The sequence below is a fragment of the Heterodontus francisci genome, chromosome 29 (genome assembly GCF_036365525.1).
Source record: "Heterodontus francisci isolate sHetFra1 chromosome 29, sHetFra1.hap1, whole genome shotgun sequence".
NCBI classification, from domain to species: domain Eukaryota; kingdom Metazoa; phylum Chordata; class Chondrichthyes; order Heterodontiformes; family Heterodontidae; genus Heterodontus; species Heterodontus francisci.
This window is the reverse complement of record NC_090399.1, coordinates 6,414,347-6,438,852: the sequence shown is the minus strand read 5'-3', so window position 1 is coordinate 6,438,852 and position 24,506 is coordinate 6,414,347. Positions and strand designations below refer to the sequence as shown.

At 45.7% G+C, this 24,506-nt stretch overlaps 1 protein-coding gene across 2 annotated transcripts in view; it reads left to right on the top strand.

The window, feature by feature from the left end:
* Positions 1-24,506, top strand: part of LOC137346092 (tenascin-like) — a 326,039-nt gene that overhangs the window by 162,737 nt on the left and 138,796 nt on the right. For both annotated transcript variants that reach the window (XM_068009389.1, XM_068009390.1), the window contains one exon: positions 22,196-22,480. In XM_068009389.1, the coding sequence (XP_067865490.1) occupies positions 22,196-22,480 (285 nt within the window). The remainder of the gene's footprint in view (positions 1-22,195; positions 22,481-24,506) is intronic.

Here is a 24,506-nt window from a genome sequence, read left to right as displayed (position 1 = left end):
CAGATATTTCAGAGGGCTGTAGAGGATGGAATTGGAGAAGTGCAGATATTTCAGAGGGTTGTAGAGACCGGAATTGGAGAAGTGCAGATATTTCAGAGGGCTGTAGAGGATGGAATTGGAGAAGTGCAGATATTTCAGAGGGTTGTAGAGGATGGAATTGGGGAAGTGCAGATATTTCAGAGGGCTGTAAAGGACGGAATTGGAGAAGTGCAGATATTTCAGAGGGTTGTAGAGGATGGAATTGGAGAAGTGCAGGTATTTCAGAGGGCTGTAGAGGATGGAATTGGAGAAGTGCAGATATTTCAGAGGGCTGTAGAGGATGGAATTGGAGAAGTGCAGGTATTTCAGAGGGCTGTAGAGGATGGAATTGGAGAAGTGCAGATATTTCAGAGGGCTGCAGAGGATGGAATTGGAGAAGTGCAGGTATTTCAGAGGGCTGTAGAGGATGGAATTGGAGAAGTGCAGGTATTTCAGAGGGTTGTAGAGGATGGAATTGGAGAAGTGCAGATATTTCAGAGGGCTGTAGAGGATGGAATTGGAGAAGTGCAGATATTTCAGAGGGTTGTAGAGGATGGAATTGGAGAAGTGCAGATATTTCAGAGGGCTGTAGAGGATGGAATTGGAGAAGTGCAGATATTTCAGAGGGCTGTAGAGGATGGAATTGGAGAAGTGCAGGTATTTCAGAGGGTTGTAGAGGATGGAATTGGAGAAGTGCAGATATTTCAGAGGGTTGTAGAGGATGGAATTGGAGAAGTGCAGATATTTCAGAGGGTTGTAGAGGATGGAATTGGAGAAGTGCAGATATTTCAGAGGGCTGTAGAGGATGGAATTGGAGAAGTGCAGATATTTCAGAGGGCTGTAGAGGATGGAATTGGAGAAGTGCAGATATTTCAGAGGGCTGTAGAGGATGGAATTGGAGAAGTGCAGATATTTCAGAGGGCTGTAGAGGATGGAATTGGAGAAGTGCAGATATTTCAGAGGGCTGCAGAGGATGGAATTGGAGAAGTGCAGGTATTTCAGAGGGTTGTAGAGGATGGAATTGGAGAAGTGCAGATATTTCAGAGGGTTGTAGAGGATGGAATTGGAGAAGTGCAGATATTTCAGAGGGCTGTAGAGGATGGAATTGGAGAAGTGCAGATATTTCAGAGGGCTGTAGAGGATGGAATTGGAGAGGTGCAGGTATTTCAGAGGGCTGTAGAGGATGGAATTGGAGAAGTGCAGATATTTCAGAGAGCTGTAGAGGATGGAATTGGAGAAGTGCAGATATTTCAGAGGGTTGTAGAGACCGGAATTGGAGAAGTGCAGATATTTCAGAGGGCTGTAGAGGATGGAATTGGAGAAGTGCAGATATTTCAGAGGGCTGTAGAGGATGGAATTGGAGAAGTGCAGATATTTCAGAGGGCTGTAGAGGATGGAATTGGAGAAGTGCAGATATTTCAGAGGGCTGTAGAGGATGGAATTGGAGAAGTGCAGCTATTTCAGAGGGTTGTAGAGGATGGAATTGGAGAAGTGCAGATATTTCAGAGGGCTGTAGAGGATGGAATTGGAGAAGTGCAGATATTTCAGAGGGCTGTAGAGGATGGAATTGGAGAAGTGCAGGTATTTCAGAGGGTTGTAGAGGATGGAATTGGAGAAGTGCAGATATTTCAGAGGGTTGTAGAGGATGGAATTGGAGAAGTGCAGATATTTCAGAGGGTTGTAGAGGATGGAATTGGAGAAGTGCAGATATTTCAGAGGGCTGTAGAGGATGGAATTGGAGAAGTGCAGATATTTCAGAGGGCTGTAGAGGATGGAATTGGAGAAGTGCAGATATTTCAGAGGGCTGTAGAGGATGGAATTGGAGAAGTGCAGATATTTCAGAGGGCTGTAGAGGATGGAATTGGAGAAGTGCAGATATTTCAGAGGGCTGCAGAGGATGGAATTGGAGAAGTGCAGGTATTTCAGAGGGTTGTAGAGGATGGAATTGGAGAAGTGCAGATATTTCAGAGGGTTGTAGAGGATGGAATTGGAGAAGTGCAGATATTTCAGAGGGCTGTAGAGGATGGAATTGGAGAAGTGCAGATATTTCAGAGGGCTGTAGAGGATGGAATTGGAGAGGTGCAGGTATTTCAGAGGGCTGTAGAGGATGGAATTGGAGAAGTGCAGATATTTCAGAGAGCTGTAGAGGATGGAATTGGAGAAGTGCAGATATTTCAGAGGGTTGTAGAGACCGGAATTGGAGAAGTGCAGATATTTCAGAGGGCTGTAGAGGATGGAATTGGAGAAGTGCAGATATTTCAGAGGGCTGTAGAGGATGGAATTTGAGAAGTGCAGATATTTCAGAGGGTTGTAGAGGATGGAATTGGGGAAGTGCAGATATTTCAGAGGGCTGTAAAGGACGGAATTGGAGAAGTGCAGATATTTCAGAGGGTTGTAGAGGATGGAATTGGAGAAGTGCAGGTATTTCAGAGGGCTGTAGAGGATGGAATTGGAGAAGTGCAGATATTTCAGAGGGCTGTAGAGGATGGAATTGGGGAAGTGCAGATATTTCAGAGGGCGGCAGAGGATGGAATTGGAGAAGTGCAGGTATTTCAGAGGGTTGTAGAGGATGGAATTGGAGAAGTGCAGATATTTCAGAGGGCTGTTGAGGATGGAATTGGAGAAGTGCAGATATTTCAGAGGGCTGTTGAGGATGGAATTGGAGAAGTGCAGATATTTCAGAGGGCTGCAGAGGATGGAATTGGAGAAGTGCAGGTATTTCAGAGGGTTGTAGAGGATGGAATTGGAGAAGTGCAGATATTTCAGAGGGCTGTTGAGGATGGAATTGGAGAAGTGCAGATATTTCAGAGGGCTGCAGAGGATGGAATTGGAGAAGTGCAGATATTTCAGTGGGCTGTAGAGGATGGAATTGGAGAAGTGCAGATATTTCAGTGGGCTGTAGAGGATGGAATTGGAGAAGTGCAGATATTTCAGAGGGTTGTAGAGGATGGAATTGGAGAAGTGCAGATATTTCAGAGGGTTGTAGAGGATGGAATTGGAGAAGTGCAGATATTTCAGAGGGTTGTAGAGGATGGAATTGGGGAAGTGCAGATATTTCAGAGGGCTGTAGAGGATGGAATTGGAGAAGTGCAGATATTTCAGAGGGTTGTCGAGGATGGAATTGGAGAAGTGCCGATATTTCAGAGGGCTGTAAAAGACGGAATTGGAGAAGTGCAGATATTTCAGAGGGTTCAGGAGGCCGGAATTGGGGAAGTGCTGATATTTCAGATGGTTGCAGAGACCGGAATTGGAGAAGTGCAGATATTTCCGAGGTTTGTAGAGGATGGAATTGGAGAATTGCAGCTATTTCAGAGGGTTGTAGAGGATGGAATTGGAGAAGTGCAGATATTTCAGAGGGTTGTAGAGACCAGAATTGGAGAAGTGCAGATATTTCAGAGGGTTGTAGAGACCAGAGTTGGAGAAGTGCAGATATTTCAGAGGGTTCTTGAGGCCACAATCGGAGAAGTGCAGATATTTCAGAGGGTTGTGGAGACCAGAATTGGAGAAGTGCAGATATTTCAGAGGGTTGTAGAGACCAGAGTTGGAGAAGTGCAGATATTTCAGAGGTTTGTAGAGACCGGAATTGGAGAAGTGCAAATATTTCAGAGGGTTCTTGAGGCCTAAATCGGAGAAGTGCAGATATTTCAGAGGGTTGTGGAGACCAGAATTGGAGAAGTGCAAATATTTCAGAGGTTTGTAGAGACCAGAATTGGAGAAGTGCAGATATTGCAGAGGGTTGTGGAGTCCAGAATTGGAGAAGTGCAAATATTTCAGAGGTTTGTAGAGACCAGAATCGGAGAAGTGCAGATATTTCAGAGGGTTGTGGAGACCAGAATTGGAGAAGTGCAGATATTTCAGAGGGTTGTCGAGGATGGAATTGGAGAAGTGCAGATATTTCAGAGGGTTTTCGAGGATGGAATTGGAGAAGTGCAGATATTTCAGAGGGCTGCAGAGGATGGAATTGGAGAAGTGCAGGTATTTCAGAGGGTTGTAGAGGATGGAATTGGAGAAGTGCAGATATTTCAGAGGGTTGTAGAGGATGGAATTGGAGAAGTGCAGATATTTCAGAGGGCTGTAGAGGATGGAATTGGAGAAGTGCAGATATTTCAGAGGGCTGTAGAGGATGGAATTGGAGAGGTGCAGGTATTTCAGAGGGCTGTAGAGGATGGAATTGGAGAAGTGCAGATATTTCAGAGGGCTGTAGAGGATGGAATTGGAGAAGTGCAGATATTTCAGAGGGTTGTAGAGACCGGAATTGGAGAAGTGCAGATATTTCAGAGGGCTGTAGAGGATGGAATTGGAGAAGTGCAGATATTTCAGAGGGTTGTAGAGGATGGAATTGGGGAAGTGCAGATATTTCAGAGGGCTGTAAAGGACGGAATTGGAGAAGTGCAGATATTTCAGAGGGTTGTAGAGGATGGAATTGGAGAAGTGCAGGTATTTCAGAGGGCTGTAGAGGATGGAACTGGAGAAGTGCAGATATTTCAGAGGGCTGTAGAGGATGGAATTGGAGAAGTGCAGGTATTTCAGAGGGCTGTAGAGGATGGAATTGGAGAAGTGCAGATATTTCAGAGGGCTGCAGAGGATGGAATTGGAGAAGTGCAGGTATTTCAGAGGGCTGTAGAGGATGGAATTGGAGAAGTGCAGGTATTTCAGAGGGTTGTAGAGGATGGAATTGGAGAAGTGCAGATATTTCAGAGGGCTGTAGAGGATGGAATTGGAGAAGTGCAGCTATTTCAGAGGGTTGTAGAGGATGGAATTGGAGAAGTGCAGATATTTCAGAGGGCTGTAGAGGATGGAATTGGAGAAGTGCAGATATTTCAGAGGGCTGTAGAGGATGGAATTGGAGAAGTGCAGGTATTTCAGAGGGTTGTAGAGGATGGAATTGGAGAAGTGCAGATATTTCAGAGGGTTGTAGAGGATGGAATTGGAGAAGTGCAGATATTTCAGAGGGTTGTAGAGGATGGAATTGGAGAAGTGCAGATATTTCAGAGGGCTGTAGAGGATGGAATTGGAGAAGTGCAGATATTTCAGAGGGCTGTAGAGGATGGAATTGGAGAAGTGCAGATATTTCAGAGGGCTGTAGAGGATGGAATTGGAGAAGTGCAGATATTTCAGAGGGCTGTAGAGGATGGAATTGGAGAAGTGCAGATATTTCAGAGGGCTGCAGAGGATGGAATTGGAGAAGTGCAGGTATTTCAGAGGGTTGTAGAGGATGGAATTGGAGAAGTGCAGATATTTCAGAGGGTTGTAGAGGATGGAATTGGAGAAGTGCAGATATTTCAGAGGGCTGTAGAGGATGGAATTGGAGAAGTGCAGATATTTCAGAGGGCTGTAGAGGATGGAATTGGAGAGGTGCAGGTATTTCAGAGGGCTGTAGAGGATGGAATTGGAGAAGTGCAGATATTTCAGAGAGCTGTAGAGGATGGAATTGGAGAAGTGCAGATATTTCAGAGGGTTGTAGAGACCGGAATTGGAGAAGTGCAGATATTTCAGAGGGCTGTAGAGGATGGAATTGGAGAAGTGCAGATATTTCAGAGGGCTGTAGAGGATGGAATTTGAGAAGTGCAGATATTTCAGAGGGTTGTAGAGGATGGAATTGGGGAAGTGCAGATATTTCAGAGGGCTGTAAAGGACGGAATTGGAGAAGTGCAGATATTTCAGAGGGTTGTAGAGGATGGAATTGGAGAAGTGCAGGTATTTCAGAGGGCTGTAGAGGATGGAATTGGAGAAGTGCAGATATTTCAGAGGGCTGTAGAGGATGGAATTGGGGAAGTGCAGATATTTCAGAGGGCGGCAGAGGATGGAATTGGAGAAGTGCAGGTATTTCAGAGGGTTGTAGAGGATGGAATTGGAGAAGTGCAGATATTTCAGAGGGCTGTTGAGGATGGAATTGGAGAAGTGCAGATATTTCAGAGGGCTGTTGAGGATGGAATTGGAGAAGTGCAGATATTTCAGAGGGCTGCAGAGGATGGAATTGGAGAAGTGCAGGTATTTCAGAGGGTTGTAGAGGATGGAATTGGAGAAGTGCAGATATTTCAGAGGGCTGTTGAGGATGGAATTGGAGAAGTGCAGATATTTCAGAGGGCTGCAGAGGATGGAATTGGAGAAGTGCAGATATTTCAGTGGGCTGTAGAGGATGGAATTGGAGAAGTGCAGATATTTCAGTGGGCTGTAGAGGATGGAATTGGAGAAGTGCAGATATTTCAGAGGGTTGTAGAGGATGGAATTGGAGAAGTGCAGATATTTCAGAGGGTTGTAGAGGATGGAATTGGAGAAGTGCAGATATTTCAGAGGGTTGTAGAGGATGGAATTGGGGAAGTGCAGATATTTCAGAGGGCTGTAGAGGATGGAATTGGAGAAGTGCAGATATTTCAGAGGGTTGTCGAGGATGGAATTGGAGAAGTGCCGATATTTCAGAGGGCTGTAAAAGACGGAATTGGAGAAGTGCAGATATTTCAGAGGGTTCAGGAGGCCGGAATTGGGGAAGTGCTGATATTTCAGATGGTTGCAGAGACCGGAATTGGAGAAGTGCAGATATTTCCGAGGTTTGTAGAGGATGGAATTGGAGAATTGCAGCTATTTCAGAGGGTTGTAGAGGATGGAATTGGAGAAGTGCAGATATTTCAGAGGGTTGTAGAGACCAGAATTGGAGAAGTGCAGATATTTCAGAGGGTTGTAGAGACCAGAGTTGGAGAAGTGCAGATATTTCAGAGGGTTCTTGAGGCCACAATCGGAGAAGTGCAGATATTTCAGAGGGTTGTGGAGACCAGAATTGGAGAAGTGCAGATATTTCAGAGGGTTGTAGAGACCAGAGTTGGAGAAGTGCAGATATTTCAGAGGTTTGTAGAGACCGGAATTGGAGAAGTGCAAATATTTCAGAGGGTTCTTGAGGCCTAAATCGGAGAAGTGCAGATATTTCAGAGGGTTGTGGAGACCAGAATTGGAGAAGTGCAAATATTTCAGAGGTTTGTAGAGACCAGAATTGGAGAAGTGCAGATATTGCAGAGGGTTGTGGAGTCCAGAATTGGAGAAGTGCAAATATTTCAGAGGTTTGTAGAGACCAGAATCGGAGAAGTGCAGATATTTCAGAGGGTTGTGGAGACCAGAATTGGAGAAGTGCAGATATTTCAGAGGGTTGTCGAGGATGGAATTGGAGAAGTGCAGATATTTCAGAGGGTTTTCGAGGATGGAATTGGAGACGTGCAGATATTTCAGAGGGCTGCAGAGGATGGAATTGGAGAAGTGCAGGTATTTCAGAGGGTTGTAGAGGATGGAATTGGAGAAGTGCAGATATTTCAGAGGGTTGTAGAGGATGGAATTGGAGAAGTGCAGATATTTCAGAGGGCTGTAGAGGATGGAATTGGAGAAGTGCAGATATTTCAGAGGGCTGTAGAGGATGGAATTGGAGAGGTGCAGGTATTTCAGAGGGCTGTAGAGGATGGAATTGGAGAAGTGCAGATATTTCAGAGGGCTGTAGAGGATGGAATTGGAGAAGTGCAGATATTTCAGAGGGTTGTAGAGACCGGAATTGGAGAAGTGCAGATATTTCAGAGGGCTGTAGAGGATGGAATTGGAGAAGTGCAGATATTTCAGAGGGTTGTAGAGGATGGAATTGGGGAAGTGCAGATATTTCAGAGGGCTGTAAAGGACGGAATTGGAGAAGTGCAGATATTTCAGAGGGCTGTAAAGGACGGAATTGGAGAAGTGCAGATATTTCAGAGGGTTGTAGAGGATGGAATTGGAGAAGTGCAGGTATTTCAGAGGGCTGTAGAGGATGGAATTGGAGAAGTGCAGATATTTCAGAGGGCTGTAGAGGATGGAATTGGGGAAGTGCAGATATTTCAGAGGGCGGCAGAGGATGGAATTGGAGAAGTGCAGGTATTTCAGAGGGTTGTAGAGGATGGAATTGGAGAAGTGCAGATATTTCAGAGGGCTGTTGAGGATGGAATTGGAGAAGTGCAGATATTTCAGAGGGCTGTTGAGGATGGAATTGGAGAAGTGCAGATATTTCAGAGGGCTGCAGAGGATGGAATTGGAGAAGTGCAGGTATTTCAGAGGGTTGTAGAGGATGGAATTGGAGAAGTGCAGATATTTCAGAGGGCTGTTGAGGATGGAATTGGAGAAGTGCAGATATTTCAGAGGGCTGCAGAGGATGGAATTGGAGAAGTGCAGATATTTCAGTGGGCTGTAGAGGATGGAATTGGAGAAGTGCAGATATTTCAGTGGGCTGTAGAGGATGGAATTGGAGAAGTGCAGATATTTCAGAGGGTTGTAGAGGATGGAATTGGAGAAGTGCAGATATTTCAGAGGGTTGTAGAGGATGGAATTGGAGAAGTGCAGATATTTCAGAGGGTTGTAGAGGATGGAATTGGGGAAGTGCAGATATTTCAGAGGGCTGTAGAGGATGGAATTGGAGAAGTGCAGATATTTCAGAGGGTTGTCGAGGATGGAATTGGAGAAGTGCCGATATTTCAGAGGGCTGTAAAAGACGGAATTGGAGAAGTGCAGATATTTCAGAGGGTTCAGGAGGCCGGAATTGGGGAAGTGCTGATATTTCAGATGGTTGCAGAGACCGGAATTGGAGAAGTGCAGATATTTCCGAGGTTTGTAGAGGATGGAATTGGAGAATTGCAGCTATTTCAGAGGGTTGTAGAGGATGGAATTGGAGAAGTGCAGATATTTCAGAGGGTTGTAGAGACCAGAATTGGAGAAGTGCAGATATTTCAGAGGGTTGTAGAGACCAGAGTTGGAGAAGTGCAGATATTTCAGAGGGTTCTTGAGGCCACAATCGGAGAAGTGCAGATATTTCAGAGGGTTGTGGAGACCAGAATTGGAGAAGTGCAGATATTTCAGAGGGTTGTAGAGACCAGAGTTGGAGAAGTGCAGATATTTCAGAGGTTTGTAGAGACCGGAATTGGAGAAGTGCAAATATTTCAGAGGGTTCTTGAGGCCTAAATCGGAGAAGTGCAGATATTTCAGAGGGTTGTGGAGACCAGAATTGGAGAAGTGCAAATATTTCAGAGGTTTGTAGAGACCAGAATTGGAGAAGTGCAGATATTGCAGAGGGTTGTGGAGTCCAGAATTGGAGAAGTGCAAATATTTCAGAGGTTTGTAGAGACCAGAATCGGAGAAGTGCAGATATTTCAGAGGGTTGTGGAGACCAGAATTGGAGAAGTGCAGATATTTCAGAGGGTTGTCGAGGATGGAATTGGAGAAGTGCAGATATTTCAGAGGGTTTTCGAGGATGGAATTGGAGAAGTGCAGATATTTCAGAGGGCTGCAGAGGATGGAATTGGAGAAGTGCAGGTATTTCAGAGGGTTGTAGAGGATGGAATTGGAGAAGTGCAGATATTTCAGAGGGTTGTAGAGGATGGAATTGGAGAAGTGCAGATATTTCAGAGGGCTGTAGAGGATGGAATTGGAGAAGTGCAGATATTTCAGAGGGCTGTAGAGGATGGAATTGGAGAGGTGCAGGTATTTCAGAGGGCTGTAGAGGATGGAATTGGAGAAGTGCAGATATTTCAGAGGGCTGTAGAGGATGGAATTGGAGAAGTGCAGATATTTCAGAGGGTTGTAGAGACCGGAATTGGAGAAGTGCAGATATTTCAGAGGGCTGTAGAGGATGGAATTGGAGAAGTGCAGATATTTCAGAGGGTTGTAGAGGATGGAATTGGGGAAGTGCAGATATTTCAGAGGGCTGTAAAGGACGGAATTGGAGAAGTGCAGATATTTCAGAGGGTTGTAGAGGATGGAATTGGAGAAGTGCAGGTATTTCAGAGGGCTGTAGAGGATGGAATTGGAGAAGTGCAGATATTTCAGAGGGCTGTAGAGGATGGAATTGGAGAAGTGCAGGTATTTCAGAGGGCTGTAGAGGATGGAATTGGAGAAGTGCAGATATTTCAGAGGGCTGCAGAGGATGGAATTGGAGAAGTGCAGGTATTTCAGAGGGCTGTAGAGGATGGAATTGGAGAAGTGCAGGTATTTCAGAGGGTTGTAGAGGATGGAATTGGAGAAGTGCAGATATTTCAGAGGGCTGTAGAGGATGGAATTGGAGAAGTGCAGATATTTCAGAGGGCTGTTGAGGATGAAATTGGAGAAGTGCAGATATTTCAGAGGGCTGTTGAGGATGGAATTGGAGAAGTGCAGATATTTCAGAGGGCTGTAGAGGATGGAATTGGAGAAGTGCAGGTATTTCAGAGGGTTGTAGAGACCGGAATTGGAGAAGTGCAGATATTTCAGAGGGCTGTAGAGGATGGAATTGGAGAAGTGCAGGTATTTCAGAGGGCTGCAGAGGATGGAATTGGAGAAGTGCAGATATTTCAGAGGGTTGTAGAGACCGGAATTGGAGAAGTGCAGATATTTCAGAGGGTTCAGGAGGCCAGAATTGGGGAAGTGCAGATATTTCAGAGGGTTGTAGAGGATGGAATTGGAGAAGTGCAGATATTTCAGAGGGTTGTAGAGACCGGAATCGGAGAAGTGCAGATATTTCAGAGGGTTCAGGAGGCCAGAATTGGGGAAGTGCAGATTTTTCAGTGGGCTGTAGAGGATGGAATTGGAGAAGTGCAGATATTTCAGAGGGCTGTAGAGGATGGAATTGGAGAAGTGCAGGTATTTCAGAGGGCTGCAGAGGATGGAATTTGAGAAGTGCAGGTATTTCAGAGGGCTGCAGAGGATGGAATTGGAGAAGTGCAGATATTTCAGAGGGTTGTAGAGACCGGAATTGGAGAAGTGCAGATATTTCAGAGGGTTCAGGAGGCCAGAATTGGGGAAGTGCAGATATTTCAGTGGGCTGTAGAGGATGGAATTGGAGAAGTGCAGATATTTCAGAGGGTTGTAGAGGATGGAATTGGAGAAGTGCAGATATTTCAGTGGGCTGTAGAGGATGGAATTGGAGAAGTGCAGATATTTCAGTGGGCTGTAGAGGATGGAATTGGAGAAGTGCAGATATTTCAGAGGGTTGTAGAGGATGGAATTGGAGAAGTGCAGATATTTCAGAGGGTTGTAGAGGATGGAATTGGAGAAGTGCAGATATTTCAGAGGGTTGTAGAGGATGGAATTGGGGAAGTGCAGATATTTCAGAGGGCTGTAGAGGATGGAATTGGAGAAGTGCAGATATTTCAGAGGGTTGTCGAGGATGGAATTGGAGAAGTGCCGATATTTCAGAGGGCTGTAAAGGACGGAATTGGAGAAGTGCAGATATTTCAGAGGGTTCAGGAGGCCGGAATTGGGGAAGTGCAGATATTTCAGAGGGTTGTCGAGGATGGAATTGGAGAAGTGCCGATATTTCAGAGGGCTGTAAAAGACGGAATTGGAGAAGTGCAGATATTTCAGAGGGTTCAGGAGGCCGGAATTGGGGAAGTGCTGATATTTCAGATGGTTGCAGAGACCGGAATTGGAGAAGTGCAGATATTTCCGAGGTTTGTAGAGGATGGAATTGGAGAATTGCAGCTATTTCAGAGGGTTGTAGAGGATGGAATTGGAGAAGTGCAGATATTTCAGAGGGTTGTAGAGACCAGAATTGGAGAAGTGCAGATATTTCAGAGGGTTGTAGAGACCAGAGTTGGAGAAGCGCAGATATTTCAGAGGGTTCTTGAGGCCACAATCGGAGAAGTGCAGATATTTCAGAGGGTTGTGGAGACCAGAATTGGAGAAGTGCAGATATTTCAGAGGGTTGTAGAGACCAGAGTTGGAGAAGTGCAGATATTTCAGAGGTTTGTAGAGACCGGAATTGGAGAAGTGCAAATATTTCAGAGGGTTCTTGAGGCCTAAATCGGAGAAGTGCAGATATTTCAGAGGGTTGTGGAGACCAGAATTGGAGAAGTGCAAATATTTCAGAGGTTTGTAGAGACCAGAATTGGAGAAGTGCAGATACTGCAGAGGGTTGTGGAGTCCAGAATTGGAGAAGTGCAAATATTTCAGAGGTTTGTAGAGACCAGAATCGGAGAAGTGCAGATATTTCAGAGGGTTGTGGAGACCAGAATTGGAGAAGTGCAGATATTTCAGAGGGTTGTAGAGGATGGAATTGGAGAAGTGCAGATATTTCAGAGGGTTGTAGAGGATGGAATTGGAGAAGTGCAGATATTTCAGAGGGCTGTAGAGGATGGAATTAGAGAAGTGCAGATATTTCAGAGGGCTGTAGAGGATGGAATTGGAGAAGTGCAGATATTTCAGAGGGCTGTAGAGGATGGAATTGGAGAAGTGCAGATATTTCAGAGGGCTGTAGAGGATGGAATTGGAGAAGTGCAGATATTTCAGAGGGCTGCAGAGGATGGAATTGGAGAAGTGCAGGTATTTCAGAGGGTTGTAGAGGATGGAATTGGAGAAGTGCAGATATTTCAGAGGGTTGTAGAGGATGGAATTGGAGAAGTGCAGATATTTCAGAGGGCTGTAGAGGATGGAATTGGAGAAGTGCAGATATTTCAGAGGGCTGTAGAGGATGGAATTGGAGAGGTGCAGGTATTTCAGAGGGCTGTAGAGGATGGAATTGGAGAAGTGCAGATATTTCAGAGGGCTGTAGAGGATGGAATTGGAGAAGTGCAGATATTTCTGAGGGTTGTAGAGACCGGAATTGGAGAAGTGCAGATATTTCAGAGGGTTGTAGAGGATGGAATTGGAGAAGTGCAGATATTTCAGAGGGCTGTAGAGGATGGAATTGGAGAAGTGCAGATATTTCAGAGGGCTGTAGAGGATGGAATTGGAGAGGTGCAGGTATTTCAGAGGGCTGTAGAGGATGGAATTGGAGAAGTGCAGATATTTCAGAGGGCTGTAGAGGATGGAATTGGAGAAGTGCAGATATTTCAGAGGGTTGTAGAGACCGGAATTGGAGAAGTGCAGATATTTCAGAGGGCTGTAGAGGATGGAATTGGAGAAGTGCAGATATTTCAGAGGGTTGTAGAGGATGGAATTGGGGAAGTGCAGATATTTCAGAGGGCTGTAAAGGACGGAATTGGAGAAGTGCAGATATTTCAGAGGGTTGTAGAGGATGGAATTGGAGAAGTGCAGGTATTTCAGAGGGCTGTAGAGGATGGAATTGGAGAAGTGCAGATATTTCAGAGGGCTGTAGAGGATGGAATTGGAGAAGTGCAGGTATTTCAGAGGGCTGTAGAGGATGGAATTGGAGAAGTGCAGATATTTCAGAGGGCTGCAGAGGATGGAATTGGAGAAGTGCAGGTATTTCAGAGGGCTGTAGAGGATGGAATTGGAGAAGTGCAGGTATTTCAGAGGGTTGTAGAGGATGGAATTGGAGAAGTGCAGATATTTCAGAGGGCTGTAGAGGATGGAATTGGGGAAGTGCAGATATTTCAGAGGGCTGTTGAGGATGGAATTGGAGAAGTGCAGATATTTCAGAGGGCTGTTGAGGATGGAATTGGAGAAGTGCAGATATTTCAGAGGGCTGTAGAGGATGGAATTGGAGAAGTGCAGGTATTTCAGAGGGTTGTAGAGACCGGAATTGGAGAAGTGCAGATATTTCAGAGGGCTGTAGAGGATGGAATTGGAGAAGTGCAGGTATTTCAGAGGGCTGCAGAGGATGGAATTGGAGAAGTGCAGATATTTCAGAGGGTTGTAGAGACCGGAATTGGAGAAGTGCAGATATTTCAGAGGGTTCAGGAGGCCAGAATTGGGGAAGTGCAGATATTTCAGAGGGTTGTAGAGGTTGGAATTGGAGAAGTGCAGATATTTCAGAGGGCTGTAGAGGATGGAATTGGAGAAGTGCAGATATTTCAGAGGGTTGTAGAGACCGGAATTGGAGAAGTGCAGATATTTCAGAGGGTTCAGGAGGCCAGAATTGGGGAAGTGCAGATATTTCAGTGGGCTGTAGAGGATGGAATTGGAGAAGTGCAGATATTTCAGAGGGCTGTAGAGGATGGAATTGGAGAAGTGCAGGTATTTCAGAGGGCTGCAGAGGATGGAATTGGAGAAGTGCAGGTATTTCAGAGGGCTGCAGAGGATGGAATTGGAGAAGTGCAGATATTTCAGAGGGTTGTAGAGACCGGAATTGGAGAAGTGCAGATATTTCAGAGGGTTCAGGAGGCCAGAATTGGGGAAGTGCAGATATTTCAGTGGGCTGTAGAGGATGGAATTGGAGAAGTGCAGATATTTCAGAGGGTTGTAGAGGATGGAATTGGAGAAGTGCAGATATTTCAGTGGGCTGTAGAGGATGGAATTGGAGAAGTGCAGATATTTCAGTGGGCTGTAGAGGATGGAATTGGAGAAGTGCAGATATTTCAGAGGGTTGTAGAGGATGGAATTGGAGAAGTGCAGATATTTCAGAGGGTTGCAGAGGATGGAATTGGAGAAGTGCAGATATTTCAGAGGGTTGTAGAGGATGGATTAGATTAGATTAGATTTGAGATACAGCACTGAAACAGGCCCTTCGGCCCACCGAGTCTGTGCCGAACATCAACCACCCATTCATACTAATCCTACACTAATCCCATATGCCTACCAAACATCCCCACCTGTCCCTATATTTCCCTACCACCTACCTATGCTAGTGACAATTTATAATGGCCAATTTACCTATCAACCTGCAAGTCTTTTGGCTTGTGGGAGGAAACCGGAGCACCCGGAGAAAACCCACGCAGACACAGGGAGAACTTGCAAACTCCACACAGGCAGTACCCGGAATCGAACCCGGGTCCCTGGAGCTGTGAGGCTGCGGTGCTAACCACTGCGCCACTGTGCAGTGGAATTGGGGAAGTGCAGATATTTCAGAGGGCTGTAGAGGATGGAATTGGAGAAGTGCAGATATTTCAGAGGGTTGTCGAGGATGGAATTGGAGAAGTGCCGATATTTCAGAGGGCTGTAAAGGACGGAATTGGAGAAGTGCAGATATTTCAGAGGGTTCAGGAGGCCGGAATTGGGGAAGTGCAGATATTTCAGAGGGTTGTCGAGGATGGAATTGGAGAAGTGCCGATATTTCAGAGGGCTGTAAAAGACGGAATTGGAGAAGTGCAGATATTTCAGAGGGTTCAGGAGGCCGGAATTGGGGAAGTGCTGATATTTCAGATGGTTGCAGAGACCGGAATTGGAGAAGTGCAGATATTTCCGAGGTTTGTAGAGGATGGAATTGGAGAATTGCAGCTATCTCAGAGGGTTGTAGAGGATGGAATTGGAGAAGTGCAGATATTTCAGAGGGTTGTAGAGACCAGAATTGGAGAAGTGCAGATATTTCAGAGGGTTGTAGAGACCAGAGTTGGAGAAGTGCAGATATTTCAGAGGGTTCTTGAGGCCACAATCGGAGAAGTGCAGATATTTCAGAGGGTTGTGGAGACCAGAATTGGAGAAGTGCAGATATTTCAGAGGGTTGTAGAGACCAGAGTTGGAGAAGTGCAGATATTTCAGAGGTTTGTAGAGACCGGAATTGGAGAAGTGCAAATATTTCAGAGGGTTCTTGAGGCCTAAATCGGAGAAGTGCAGATATTTCAGAGGGTTGTGGAGACCAGAATTGGAGAAGTGCAAATATTTCAGAGGTTTGTAGAGACCAGAATTGGAGAAGTGCAGATACTGCAGAGGGTTGTGGAGTCCAGAATTGGAGAAGTGCAAATATTTCAGAGGTTTGTAGAGACCAGAATCGGAGAAGTGCAGATATTTCAGAGGGTTGTGGAGACCAGAATTGGAGAAGTGCAGATATTTCAGAGGGTTGTAGAGGATGGAATTGGAGAAGTGCAGATATTTCAGAGGGTTGTAGAGGATGGAATTGGAGAAGTGCAGATATTTCAGAGGGCTGTAGAGGATGGAATTAGAGAAGTGCAGATATTTCAGAGGGCTGTAGAGGATGGAATTGGAGAAGTGCAGATATTTCAGAGGGCTGTAGAGGATGGAATTGGAGAAGTGCAGATATTTCAGAGGGCTGTAGAGGATGGAATTGGAGAAGTGCAGATATTTCAGAGGGCTGCAGAGGATGGAATTGGAGAAGTGCAGGTATTTCAGAGGGTTGTAGAGGATGGAATTGGAGAAGTGCAGATATTTCAGAGGGTTGTAGAGGATGGAATTGGAGAAGTGCAGATATTTCAGAGGGCTGTAGAGGATGGAATTGGAGAAGTGCAGATATTTCAGAGGGCTGTAGAGGATGGAATTGGAGAGGTGCAGGTATTTCAGAGGGCTGTAGAGGATGGAATTGGAGAAGTGCAGATATTTCAGAGGGCTGTAGAGGATGGAATTGGAGAAGTGCAGATATTTCTGAGGGTTGTAGAGACCGGAATTGGAGAAGTGCAGATATTTCAGAGGGTTGTAGAGGATGGAATTGGAGAAGTGCAGATATTTCAGAGGGCTGTAGAGGATGGAATTGGAGAAGTGCAGGTATTTCAGAGGGCTGCAGAGGATGGAATTGGAGAAGTGCAGATATTTCAGAGGGTTGTAGAGACCGGAATTGGAGAAGTGCAGATATTTCAGAGGGTTCAGGAGGCCAGAATTGGGGAAGTGCAGATATTTCAGAGGGTTGTAGAGGATGGAATTGGAGAAGTGCAGATATTTCAGAGGGCTGTAGAGGATGGAATTGGAGAAGTGCAGATATTTCAGAGGGTTGTAGAGACCGGAATTGGAGAAGTGCAGATATTTCAGAGGGTTCAGGAGGCCAGAATTGGGGAAGTGCAGATATTTCAGTGGGCTGTAGAGGATGGAATTGGAGAAGTGCAGATATTTCAGAGGGCTGTAGAGGATGGAATTGGAGAAGTGCAGGTATTTCAGAGGGCTGCAGAGGATGGAATTGGAGAAGTGCAGGTATTTCAGAGGGCTGCAGAGGATGGAATTGGAGAAGTGCAGATATTTCAGAGGGTTGTAGAGACCGGAATTGGAGAAGTGCAGATATTTCAGAGGGTTCAGGAGGCCAGAATTGGGGAAGTGCAGATATTTCAGTGGGCTGTAGAGGATGGAATTGGAGAAGTGCAGATATTTCAGAGGGTTGTAGAGGATGGAATTGGAGAAGTGCAGATATTTCAGTGGGCTGTAGAGGATGGAATTGGAGAAGTGCAGATATTTCAGTGGGCTGTAGAGGATGGAATTGGAGAAGTGCAGATATTTCAGAGGGTTGTAGAGGATGGAATTGGAGAAGTGCAGATATTTCAGAGGGTTGTAGAGGATGGAATTGGAGAAGTGCAGATATTTCAGAGGGTTGTAGAGGATGGAATTGGGGAAGTGCAGATATTTCAGAGGGCTGTAGAGGATGGAATTGGAGAAGTGCAGATATTTCAGAGGGTTGTCGAGGATGGAATTGGAGAAGTGCCGATATTTCAGAGGGCTGTAAAGGACGGAATTGGAGAAGTGCAGATATTTCAGAGGGTTCAGGAGGCCGGAATTGGGGAAGTGCAGATATTTCAGAGGGTTGTCGAGGATGGAATTGGAGAAGTGCCGATATTTCAGAGGGCTGTAAAAGACGGAATTGGAGAAGTGCAGATATTTCAGAGGGTTCAGGAGGCCGGAATTGGGGAAGTGCTGATATTTCAGATGGTTGCAGAGACCGGAATTGGAGAAGTGCAGATATTTCCGAGGTTTGTAGAGGATGGAATTGGAGAATTGCAGCTATTTCAGAGGGTTGTAGAGGATGGAATTGGAGAAGTGCAGATATTTCAGAGGGTTGTAGAGACCAGAATTGGAGAAGTGCAGATATTTCAGAGGGTTGTAGAGACCAGAGTTGGAGAAGTGCAGATATTTCAGAGGGTTCTTGAGGCCACAATCGGAGAAGTGCAGATATTTCAGAGGGTTGTGGAGACCAGAATTGGAGAAGTGCAGATATTTCAGAGGGTTGTAGAGACCAGAGTTGGAGAAGTGCAGATATTTCAGAGGTTTGTAGAGACCGGAATTGGAGAAGTGCAAATATTTCAGAGGGTTCTTGAGGCCTAAATTGGAGAAGTGCAGATATTTCAGAGGGTTGTGGAGACCAGAATTGGAGAAGTGCAAATATTTCAGAGGTTTGTAGAGACCAGAATTGGAGAAGTGCAGATATTGCAGAGGGTTGTGGAGTCCAGAATTGGAGAAGTGCAAATATTTCAGAGGTTTGTAGAGACCAGAATCGGAGAAGTGCAGATATTTCAGAGGGTTGTGGAGACCAGAATTGGATAAGTGCAGATATTTCAGAGGGTTGTAGAGGATGGAATTGGAGAAGTGCAGATATTTCAGAGGGTTGTAGAGGATGGAATTGGAGAAGTGCAGATATTTCAGAGGGCTGTAGAGGATGGAATTAGAGAAGTGCAGATATTTCAGAGGGCTGTAGAGGATGGAATTGGAGAAGTGCAGATATTTCAGAGGGCTGTAGAGGATGGAATTGGAGAAGTGCAGATATTTCAGAGGGCTGTAGAGGATGGAATTGGAGAAGTGCAGATATTTCAGAGGGCTGCAGAGGATGGAATTGGAGAAGTGCAGGTATTTCAGAGGGTTGTAGAGGATGGAATTGGAGAAGTGCAGATATTTCAGAGGGTTGTAGAGGATGGAATTGGAGAAGTGCAGATATTTCAGAGGGCTGTCGAGGATGGAATTGGAGAAGTGCAGATATTTCAGAGGGCTGTAGAGGATGGAATTGGAGAGGTGCAGGTATTTCAGAGGGCTGTAGAGGATGGAATTGGAGAAGTGCAGATATTTCAGAGAGCTGTAGAGGATGGAATTGGAGAAGTGCAGATATTTCAGAGGGTTGTAGAGACCGGAATTGGAGAAGTGCAGATATTTCAGAGGGCTGTAGAGGATGGAATTGGAGAAGTGCAGATATTTCAGAGGGTTGTAGAGGATGGAATTGGGGAAGTGCAGATATTTCAGAGGGCTGTAAAGGACGGAATTGGAGAAGTGCAGATATTTCAGAGGGTTGTAGAGGATGGAATTGGAGAAGTGCAGGTATTTCAGAGGGCTGTAGAGGATGGAATTGGAGAAGTGCAGATATTTCAGAGGGCTGTAGAGGATGGAATTGGAGAAGTGCAGGTATTTCAGAGGGCTGTAGAGGATGGAATTGGAGAAGTGCAGATATTTCAGAGGGCTGCAGAGGATGGAATTGGAGAAGTGCAGGTATTTCAGAGGGCTGTAGAGGATGGAATTGGAGAAGTGCAGGTATTTCAGAGGGTTGTAGAGGATGGAATTGGAGAAGTGCAGATATTTCAGAGGGCTGTAGAGGATGGAATTGGAGAAGTGCAGATATTTCAGAGGGCTGTTGAGGATGGAATTGGAGAAGTGCAGATATTTCAGAGGGCTGTTGAGGATGGAATTGGAGAAGTGCAGATATTTCAGAGGGCTGTAGAGGATGGAATTGGAGAAGTGCAGGTATTTCAGAGGGTTGTAGAGACCGGAATTGGAGAAGTGCAGATATTTCAGAGGGCTGTAGAGGATGGAATTGGAGAAGTGCAGGTATTTCAGAGGGCTGCAGAGGATGGAATTGGAGAAGTGCAGATATTTCAGAGGGTTGTAGAGACCGGAATTGGAGAAGTGCAGATATTTCAGAGGGTTCAGGAGGCCAGAATTGGGGAAGTGCAGATATTTCAGAGGGTTGTAGAGGATGGAATTGGGGAAGTGCAGATATTTCAGAGGGCTGTAGAGGATGGAATTGGAGAAGTGCAGATATTTCAGAGGGTTGTAGAGACCGGAATTGGAGAAGTGCAGATATTTCAGAGGGTTCAGGAGGCCAGAATTGGGGAAGTGCAGATATTTCAGTGGGCTGTAGAGGATGGAATTGGAGAAGTGCAGATATTTCAGAGGGCTGTAGAGGATGGAATTGGAGAAGTGCAGGTATTTCAGAGGGCTGCAGAGGATGGAATTGGAGAAGTGCAGGTATTTCAGAGGGCTGCAGAGGATGGAATTGGAGAAGTGCAGATATTTCAGAGGGTTGTAGAGACCGGAATTGGAGAAGTGCAGATATTTCAGAGGGTTCAGGAGGCCAGAATTGGGGAAGTGCAGATATTTCAGTGGGCTGTAGAGGATGGAATTGGAGAAGTGCAGATATTTCAGAGGGTTGTAGAGGATGGAATTGGAGAAGTGCAGATATTTCAGTGGGCTGTAGAGGATGGAATTGGAGAAGTGCAGATATTTCAGTGGGCTGTAGAGGATGGAATTGGAGAAGTGCAGATATTTCAGAGGGTTGTAGAGGATGGAATTGGAGAAGTGCAGATATTTCAGAGGGTTGTAGAGGATGGAATTGGAGAAGTGCAGATATTTCAGAGGGTTGTAGAGGATGGAATTGGGGAAGTGCAGATATTTCAGAGGGCTGTAGAGGATGGAATTGGAGAAGTGCAGATATTTCAGAGGGTTGTCGAGGATGGAATTGGAGAAGTGCCGATATTTCAGAGGGCTGTAAAGGACGGAATTGGAGAAGTGCAGATATTTCAGAGGGTTCAGGAGGCCGGAATTGGGGAAGTGCTGATATTTCAGATGGTTGCAGAGACCGGAATTGGAGAAGTGCAGATATTTCCGAGGTTTGTAGAGGATGGAATTGGAGAATTGCAGCTATTTCAGAGGGTTGTAGAGGATGGAATTGGAGAAGTGCAGATATTTCAGAGGGTTGTTGAGACCAGAATTGGAGAAGTGCAGATATTTCAGAGGGTTGTAGAGACCAGAGTTGGAGAAGTGCAGATATTTCAGAGGGTTCTTGAGGCCACAATCGGAGAAGTGCAGATATTTCAGAGGGTTGTGGAGACCAGAATTGGAGAAGTGCAGATATTTCAGAGGGTTGTAGAGACCAGAGTTGGAGAAGTGCAGATATTGCAGAGGGTTGTGGAGTCCAGAATTGGAGAAGTGCAAATATTTCAGAGGTTTGTAGACACCAGAATCGGAGAAGTGCAGATATTTCAGAGGGTTGTGGAGACCAGAATTGGAGAAGTGCAGATATTTCAGAGGTTTGTAGTGACCGGAATTGGAGAAGTGCAAATATTTCAGAGGGTTCTTGAGGCCAAAATCGGAGAAGTGCAGATATTTCAGAGGGTTGTAGAGACCAGAATTAGAGAAGTGCAGATATTTCAGAGGGTTGTAGAGACCAGAATTGGAGAAGTGCAGATATTTCAGAGGTTTGTAGAGACCAGAAACGGAGAAGTGCAGATATTTCAGAGGGTTGTGGAGACCAGAATTGGAGAAGTGCAGATATTTCAGAGGGTTGTAGAGACCAGAATTGGAGAAGTGCAGATATTTCAGAGGGTTGTGGAGACCAGAATTGGAGAAGTGCAGATATTTCAGAGGTTTGTAGAGACCGGAATTGGAGAAGTGCAGATATTTCAGAGGGTTGTAGAGACCAGAATTGGAGAAGTGCAGATATTTCAGGGGTTTGTAGAGACCGGAATTGGAGAAGTGCAGATATTTCAGGGGTTTGTAGAGACCGGAATTGGAGAAGTGCAGATATTTCAGAGGTTTGTAGAGACTGGAATTGGAGAAGTGCAGATATTTCAGAGGGTTCTTGAGGCCAAAATCGGAGAAGTGCAGATATTTCAGAGGGTTGTAGAGACCAGAATTAGAGAAGTGCAGATATTTCAGAGGGTTGTAGAGACCAGAATTGGAGAAGTGCAAATATTTCAGAGATTTGTAGAGACCAGAATTTGAGAAGTGCAGATATTTCAGAGGGTTCTTGAGGCCTAAATCGGAGAAGTGCAGATATTTCAGAGGGTTGTAGAGACCAGAATTAGAGAAGTGCAGATATTTCAGAGGTTTGTAGAGACCGGAATTGGAGAAGTGCAGATATTTCAGAGGGTTCTTGAGGCCAAAATCGGAGAAGTGCAGATATTTCAGAGGGTTGTAGAGACCAGAATTAGAGAAGTGCAGATATTTCAGAGGGTTGTGGAGACCGGAATTGGAGAAGTGCAAATATTTCAGAGGATTCCTGAGGCCAAAATCGGAGAAGTGCAGATATTTCAGAGGGTTGTAGAGACCGGAATTGGAGAAGTGCAGATATTTCAGAGGGTTGTAGAGACCAGAATTGGAGAAGTGCAGATATTTCAGAGGGTTGTAGAGACCAGAGTTGGAGAAGTGCTGATATTTCAGAGGGTTCTTGAGGCCAAAATCGGAGAAGTGCAGATATTTCAGAGGGTTGTGGAGACCAGAATTAGAGAAGTGCAGATATTTCAGAGGGTTGTAGAGACCAGAATTGGAGAAGTGCAGATATTTCAGAGGGTTGTAGAGACCAGAGTTGGAGAAGTGCAGATATTTCAGGGGGCTGTGGTGCTGGAGGAGATAACACATTTATTTTTTTTCTTTTCTCCCCTCCCCTCCCTTTCAGCTCAGGAGCAGCCACAGAAAAGTGAAGTGAGCGATCTCTCAGTATCTAACATCACGGCAGACTCCCTCCAGCTCTCCTGGCTGACGAAGAGGGAATATGACTCGTTCCTTGTTGAATATGGAGCTGAGGAGGATCAGGAGATGCTGAGCTTCACAGTCGCTGGTGACCGTCGCTCCTCCCTTATCACAGGCCTGAGGCCTACTACCGCCTACACAATCTATCTCTACGGGGTCTCTGCAGGCGGCCAACGCACCAGGCCACTGACTGCAGTCGCCACCACTACAGGTAATTATAGAAACAAACCAGCCGGGATTAAATCTTATTGCAACGAGAAACGTTCCCTCAAACAAACAATCGCACAGTTCCTTCTCTGCAAACTTTTCGCCTCACAGGCCAGCCATCACTATTTCAGAGTAGTACCCTGCAGAATTCCACAGAATGGCCTACATAAGAAATAGGAGCAGGAGTAGGCTATTCGACCCCTCAAGCCTGCTCCACCATTCAACAAGATCATGGCTGATGTTCTCCCTCAACACCACCTTCCCTGCACTATTCCCACATCCCTTGATTCTCTTCGCGCCTAAAACTCGAGATTTCAATCTTGAGTGTCGTCAATGACTAAAAATCCACAACCCTCTGGCCTAGAGAATTCCAAAGATTTACAACCCTTTGATGAAGAAATTTCTCCTCATCTCAGTTCTAAATGGCCATCCCCTTACCCTGAGACTGTGTCTGCTGGTTCGAGACTCCCCAGCCAGGGGAAATGGCCTATAGTTTTACAGCACAGAAACAGGTCTTTCAGCCTCATGGTTTCTGCTGGTGTTTATGCTCCACATGATCCTCATTCTCCTTCATATGCTTCCATTTCCTTCTCCCTCGTCTGTTTATCGAGCTTTCCCTTAAAGACATCTGTGTTCGTTTCCTCAAGCACCCCCAGTGGTAGCTGTTTATTGTGCGATTTTAAACAATTCAGGCCTGCAGTGAGTGTGTGGTGACATGAGGTAATTAATTATTGTCAGCCATTCAAATATTTTCAAATTGCGGGTCCTGGAGGGTAGAAGATAGATATTAACACCAGCACGTTTTAACTGAGTCGATGCCTGGGCTACCCGCGACCGTGTACAATTCCTCCTCCTTTTTCCTGAAGTGTCCTCTCCTTGTGTGAGATGTCTCTATTCCACGTGGCCCCGTGCTGCCGGAGGCGGGGTGGTGTTGGGGGGTGGGGGTTGGGGGGGCTGGTGGATGAAATTTGGGGGTGTTGTCAGTCAGGGTTGGCCATTAACATGGTTGGAACCCGTGCCTGGTAGCGCTCGGTGAGTTACTCAGCGGCAGACTTGGTTTTTTTGCCCCAAGCTAGGATTTTCTGATATCCCACAGTGCAGCAGGGCGAGCAATGGTGCCCATTCCTGAGGGGCTCCCTGCAATGAAGGAGGAGGTCAGACGGAAGGGATGTGGAACCCTCCGATATCAGAATGTGAGCTGTCAAACCGAGGAGTGACACAAAGGAAGCAGCAGTCAGCATTGAGCAATGAACCAGATTGAATGCAGGGTACTATACCTAGGAAGCTCGAGGTATCTGCAGTCTGAGGTGACAGCTCCACAGGCCCAGCTATATCTAGCCCTGAATAAAATCACGTCATCTCCTTCAGCATAGCGAGATGGAGCACAGAGCTAGATCCAACTTTAATTTAGCTTTTTGAATTTTTTAGCGAAAGGTTTCCTGCGTTTTGGACCTGCTGTTGAAAATTAGCATTAGCTCTTGGGTGGCTTAGCTTCCTGCTCATGGAATGGGCCTCCTGGAGCCAGAGGAGCCTGTATTGGTAGGCCGCATGTTGGATATGATTGTAGCTGAGCCAGATTTGGAACTGATAACCTAGAACACATATGGCTCGCAGAACAAGTTGTCTTTCTTTCAGTTGATTTAGTGCAGAACATTTCCTGGTGGTTTTCAAGCGTTAGATCATTCACAAGGCGTCTGTCGGTCTGTGGCTTCGATCACTGGTGCTGATATCAAAAGATGAAGGCTTCAAGACTTCCGCCCATCTGTTGCTTCAATTGCAGGTGTTAACTCATTTCTGGATACGTTATTGTAGGGATTATTGGTACTAACCAGCAACACCAAGATCGTGAGTTCAGATCTCGTCATGGTCAGTTTTTTTGGCCTTTATTAGTCATTCCCTTAGACAGTACCTTCCAAACCCGCAACCTCTACCAACTAGAAGGACAAGGGCAGCAAATACATGGGAACACCACCACCTGCAAGTTCCCCTCCAAGTCACACACCATCCTGACTTGGAACTATATCGTCGTT